This window comes from Culex quinquefasciatus, chromosome 3 (assembly GCF_015732765.1).
Source record: "Culex quinquefasciatus strain JHB chromosome 3, VPISU_Cqui_1.0_pri_paternal, whole genome shotgun sequence".
NCBI lineage: Eukaryota > Metazoa > Arthropoda > Insecta > Diptera > Culicidae > Culex > Culex quinquefasciatus.
Window position 1 is genome coordinate 95,543,689 of NC_051863.1, and position 6,000 is coordinate 95,549,688.

At 55.5% G+C, this 6,000-nt stretch overlaps 1 protein-coding gene across 1 annotated transcript; it reads right to left on the bottom strand.

Annotated features, from left to right (window-relative positions):
- Positions 1–396: 396 nt before the first annotated feature.
- LOC119769111 lies at positions 397–5,720 on the bottom strand. Its single transcript, XM_038261012.1, has 4 exons — positions 5,473–5,720; positions 4,714–5,218; positions 2,769–4,585; positions 397–2,638 (listed from the first exon to the last, which is right to left on the bottom strand). Exons 1-4 carry the CDS (start codon positions 5,718–5,720, stop codon positions 397–399), a joined length of 4,812 nt encoding a protein of 1,603 aa, XP_038116940.1.
- Between the last annotated feature and the right edge of the window lie 280 nt (positions 5,721–6,000).

The following is a 6,000-nucleotide window of genomic DNA, read 5'->3' on the forward strand; positions in this document are numbered from 1 at the left end:
TACGCCAGACACCTCTTCGGGCCCAGTCCAATGAAGGAAGGGCAAGCGGACTGTATAAAAAACTACTTACTCCGGAAGATATCGATCAGGTCGAGCGTTTATTGGGGAAAGAGGTCTTTACATTGGTCGGGATGGGTTTTTATAGGCAAGGGGACACAATGGGGATACAATGGGTACAATAAGCGAATGATCGAGAACCTCTTGGGGCCGTGCGCACAGTGCAGAGAGTGAGAGAACCGAATCTTCGGGTCGTGTGCCAAGCTAAGTGCATGATGGGGTCCTTAAGGGAGACACAATTTGTTTTTCGGCCCCAACATCCCGGCCACCAGTGGAATCCCGATTCCATTTTAATTAATTCTACACTTCACACTTCTTACAAACTACCACTTCAACACTTCACTGTTCGTCTTCGGAGGTCGCCGGCTGGCTGGCTGACTCGTCGTCTTCTGGGTTGTCCGCTGGTGAGAGATCGTTGATCGGGAGCAGGCACACTTTCACGACCGGCCGGTCGTAGACAGCGCCCGACGGAACCTTGACGCTTACGACCCGTACCAGTCCGTCCGGACCAGGACGAACTGCGGTGATGCGGCCCATGCTCCACCGGAGGGGTGGAAGGTTGTCTTCCTTCAGGAGGACCAGCTTGCCGACGAGGAGGTTCGGCTGCCGGTACAGGTTCTTGGTGCGTTGCTGGAGCTGGTGAAGATAGTCTGTTGTCCACAGTTTCCAGAACTGCTGGGTCTTCCGTTGAATCGCTTGCCACAGCGATAACCGGTTGGTGGGGACACCGGAGAGGTCGGGCTCAGGAATCGATTGTAGAGCGGAGCCGACCAGGAAGTGTCCGGGTGTGATGGCAGTCACGTCGTTGGGGCTTTCCGAGACGGCCGTCAGCGGCCGCGAGTTGAGACAGCTCTCGATCTGGCAGAGCACCGTCTGCATGGCTTCAGTGGTGAGAGCTTCTGTGCCTACGACTCGACGGATGTGATGCTTCAGCGCTCGTACTGCGGCCTCCCATAGGCCACCGAACGTAGGAGCGCGCGCTGGGATGAAGTGGAACTGGATGGTCGATTCCGCGCAGTACGCCGACACCTTCTCGCGGAATTGTTGGTCCAGAAATTGGTTGAGCAGCAGTTTCAGTTCCTTTTCTGCCCCAGTAAAATTGGTTGCGTTGTCGCAGTACAGACTGAGGGGGCGTCCTCTGCGGGCCACAAATCGTCTCAGCGCGGCGATGAATCCTTCGGTGCTGAGATCGCTGACCAGTTCGATGTGTGTTGCTTTCGTTGCCATACACACAAACAGCGCGATGTAGGCACGCACTGGGGGGACCGCTCTGCCTCGCCGCGTCGATTGCTTGATCCAGACTGGTCCACAGAAGTCAACACCCGTGTTGAGAAACGGACGGGCCGGGGTTATGCGGACCTTCGGCAGCTGACCCATCAGCTGGCCTTCGAGTTGAGGCTGGACCTTGAAGCACTGTAGACAGGTTCTGAACTTCTTCCGTGCCAAGTTACGGAGATTGAACGGCCAGAACCGTTCGCGAATGTGTGCGATCATCAAGCGCGGGCCAGCGTGCAAAAGTTGCTGGTGTGTTTCCTCCAAAATGAGCTCGGTCAGTGGATGATCCGCCGGGAGAATCAGCGGGTGTTTTCGGCCGAATGCGTAAGCCGAGTTGTCCAGCCGGCCACCAACGCGGAGTGCACCTTCGTCGTCAAATGGGTCGAGGAAGCGCCACGACTTCTTCAGCTGGGCGAGCCTGCCAGCTCGTATTAAGGTTGACTCCTTCGGGAAACTCTGATCTTGGACTACCTTGACCAGGCCGATCAAGGATTGCGATAGTTCGTCAGAGGTCAGGTACGGCGGAAGCGTTGCGGGTGTGCCAGATCGCTTCAGCCGGCAGAGAGTAGCGAATCTCCGGCAGTACGCTGCGGTGCGCAACAGTGTCGTCAATGTGGAATACCACTTGAACAACCAATACCGCTCGTTCTCTTCTTCGTCTGCTTCCGGGGGGCTTGTGACGGCCGCTGCCACTGCAGGGACGTCTTCTTCATCGTGCACAGCGTGCATGACGAACATGGTTGGGCTTTCTTCCGTTTCCGGCGGGCTGTGCCACCAGAGTGGCATCTCGATCAGCTCGCTGGGACTGACGCCACGTGAGATGATATCGGCTGGGTTGTCCTTGCCGGCGATGTGACCCCAGATGCAGCCGTCGGTGAGGCGCTGGATCTCCGCGATCCGATTTCTCTCGAAAGTGTCATAGTTTGCGGGTGTGTCGCGCAGTCGGTGCAGGGTCACCATGGAGTCCGTCCAGAGGTACGTTGTGATATTTTGGAGACCCAGACTCTCCACCACCTGGCAGTACAGGTGGGCAAGGAGCAAGGCTGAACAGAGTTCTAAGCGCTGGATCGGCATCGGTAGAATGTGCGCGACCCGAGATTTGGATGTCAGTAGGTTAACTGAGATCTTGCCATCTGCTCCCTTGCTTTTGATGTAAATGCACGCACCGTATGCGTCGTTGGACGCGTCACAGTACCCTTGGAGTTCGACTTGGTCACCAGCGCCTGGAGCCTTTGTAAGGCGGGGCACGGAGATGGTCTTCAGAGCAGCCAAGTCGTCTCGGAACGTCTGCCATTCCGCGGCACGCCTGTCGGGCAGAGGTGCGTCCCACGAGTAGCCTTTTCTCCACAGTCCTTGGATAAAGACCTTGGCCAACGACAGGGCCAACAATGCCAGTTGGATCGAAGAGTTTGGCCATTTCAGATGCTGCGACTCGCTTCGTGACGGGACCGTCCAGCGAGAACTCAGGAACCTTGAACCGGAACGTGTCCGATTCGGGGTGCCACAGTAAGCCCAGAGTTTTGACTGTGGTGTCGGACGGACTGTCGATTTCCAAAAGCGAGCGTTCATCTTGCAGCTCGGGGGGAATTTGGCGGAGAACCTCGGCAGAGTTGGATGCCCATTTGCGCAACTCGAACCCGGCAGAACCGAGGATGTTCTGGACTTCACCGCGAACTTGCACTGCTTCGTCGATCGTGGGTGCTCCGCTCAGGAGATCGTCCACGTAGAAATCTCTCCCAATTTTGGCAGCAGCGTCGTTCGCAGACTCGGAGTGGTCATACGAGAGCTGCTTGAGGCAGCGCGTGGCCAGATAAGGCGCGCTGGCGGTGCCGTATGTGACCGTAGTCAGCTCATACTCGCGGACCTCCGGGTCCGCGGGCTGTTGCCAGAAAATGCGCTGCAGTCTGCGATCGTCTGGGTGTACCCAAATCTGGCGGTACATTTTGGTGATGTCCGCCACCAGAGCAACTTCTTGCATTCGAAAACGCAACACAATGGAGTATAGGGTGTCTTGAACCGTTGGCCCTACCATCAAACAGTCGTTCAGCGATATTCCCGTAGAAGACTTGCTGGACCCATCAAAAACCACGCGACACTTCGTCGTGGAGCTGCTAGGCTTAACCACCGCGTGGTGTGGCAAATAAAATGGCGGTTCTTGGGTATTGTCTTGAGGCGTGTCTACGGGAACCATGTGCTCGAGGTCGAGGTATTCTTGCATGAAATCGACATATTGCTCTTTCAGGTGGGGATTTTTCTCTAAGCGTCGCTGCATCCAGCGCAACCGGCACAGAGCGGAGGATTTTGAGTCGCCAAGTTGACTCAGAGCTAGTTGCTTTTTCGGGAGACGAACGATGAATCGACCAGACTCATCTCGAGTGGTTGTATCGGCGAAGAGACGTTCGCAGATCAACTCTTCCTTGGACAGACAGCTAGGGCTGTAGCATGTTTCAACCTCCCAGAACTTTGCGAGCCGCTGATCGAGATCATCGGCGGTGCAGACCATAGCAGTGCTTGAAGTCTCCGACTTCATCCCTTCTTGGACCACCGGACCACTGACTACCCAACCGAAAACAGTCTGCTGGAGCATTGGGTAGCGACCGGGACCATCACCAACGAACATTTGACCTGCTTGAAGCAGAACGTAGAACAGCTGGGCACCGATTACCATGTCGATCTTTTGGGGGGTTGCGAAACCAGGGTCGGCCAGAACCAGTTGGGAGGACAGATTCCACCGCGATGTATCGACAGGTCTGGCGGGAATACTGTTCGAGATCTTGGGCAGAATGGTGAAGGTCAGGGTCTCAGAGAACGACGAGTTGAGGAAGCTGAACATGGCGACGGTACTGTGCGTGCTTTGTGTCTTGACTCCACCCATACCGCAGATGGTGGTGACTTGCTTCGCACGGTTCAACCCAAGCAGTTGAACGATTCGTTCGGTTATGAAGTTCATTTCCGAACAGGAGTCCAGCAGAGCACGCGCCAGGGTGCTCTTTCGGGAAGGTCCGTGGACCTTGACTACCGCCGTGGACAGCAGCACGGTAGTTTGCTGCGCCTTCGAGCCTTGCGATGCCGACAGGGCAGTCGCGCGGGGAGACTCAGGAGAGGCGGCTTCCACTTTCAGCGTGGTGGGTGCGTGAGGGGGGCTTGTATTGGTGGGGGAGGACTGTGTGTCTCGTGTAGCGTGTGGTTGAAAGCTCGAACTACTTCCCTTGGGTGTGTTGTGCGGGACAGCAGTGTATCGAGGTTGCGAGGACTGACCGTTCGAGGGGGACGGGTGCAACATCGAGTGGTGTTTCTCTCACAGCGGCAGGCCCTCGAGGTACAGTTGCGACTGAAGTGAGCGGACGACAAGCAATTCCAACACAGCTTTTTGTTGCGAACGACTTCCTGTCGTTGCTCCACCGTCATGCGGCGGAACTGATCACATTCGTAAATGCGATGGGACTTCGAGCAGACAGGACAACCAGGGATGTTCGTAGCTGGCTTGGTAGCGGCGTGGGCGACAGAGAATCGGGACTTTTCCTTAGGGGCAGCTGGACTTGGGGAAACTGTTGCGCTTTTCAAGGACTGCAACACACGAGCCTGTTCGTGGAGAAACTCGACCAAGTCTTGGTAGGCAGGGATTTCGTCAACTGTTTCCTTGGTGGACACTTCCCATGCCCGCAGCGTGCTCTGGTCCAACCGCGTGCACACCATGTGCACCAAGAGTGGACTCCATTTGTCAGTCAACTCGCCCAATGTCTTGAGAATTCGAACATGGCGGTCAAACTGGTCAATCAAATTCAAAATGGCGTCCGCCGATTCTTTCGCGTTGGTCAAACCGCTCCACCAGCAGATCCCACGTGATTTTGTAGTTTGCTGCAGTAACCTTGGTGGAATCGTACAGCTGTTTGACACGCGGGTTCAACACGGAGTTCAAATAGTGGAATTTGTCAACCGCGCTCAAGCTATTGTTGTTGTGGATTAACGATTTGAATGCATCCCGGAAAGGAATCCAGTTGTCAAGTTCACCATCGAACATGGGGAGCTCGATTTGGGGAAGACGTACAACCGATTGCACCGGAGCTGTGGGGACCTGATTGCCGGGGACGGGTACAAAAGGTTTTTTTGGACACCAAAAAGTCGCGGAGGGTAAAATACTGTTCCTCGACGTCCGACCTATCCTTGGTGATGTTTTGTGTCGCAACTTTGTCGTCGTCATCGGTTAACAGCTCAAGGTCAACCGAAGCCGTCATATATCGCTCAAAGAGGTCATCGAGCCGCTGAATGCGGAACGAAACCTTGTCCTCGTCAGTCGCTGCATTAAAAGCATCAGCAAAACGTTGGATTGCCAGGATCGATGTCTTGGTGACGTTCACCACCTTCGAGTGTTCCCTCAGCTTCGACATGATCAGCTTTGGTCAACAACTCACGTTTAAAACTTCCTGGCTCTCCACTCCCTCCACCAAATCCTCTTTTAACCACTTTCTTACGCTCTAAGCCCACCTGTTCACGCAGACCCAACCTACGCGCGCCTACGTCACGTGGGTCGGCCACGTGCTTCAGGTTTTGTCGAGAAACCTGGGAAAACGCAGGAACTTGCAGCTACTTCCCACGACGTGTACAGGAACGGTCCGCCTTCGGGTCCACGTCGACTCAGGATCACAGCAGCAAGCCGGAACTGGAGCA

Bases quoted from the DNA above. Each gene is read 5' to 3' on its own strand.
- LOC119769111 (XM_038261012.1), bottom strand. From the start codon at position 5,720: ATGTCGAAGCTGAGGGAACACTCGAAGGTGGTGAACGTCACCAAGACA. The intron at 5,219-5,472 runs GTATTTTACCCT...CGTGTCAAACAG, and splicing joins AGGTCGGACGTCGAGGAACA to CTGTACGATTCCACCAAGGT. The intron at 2,639-2,768 runs GCGAGTCGCAGC...TCTGCCCGACAG, and splicing joins CTGGACGGTCCCGTCACGAA to GCGTGCCGCGGAATGGCAGA.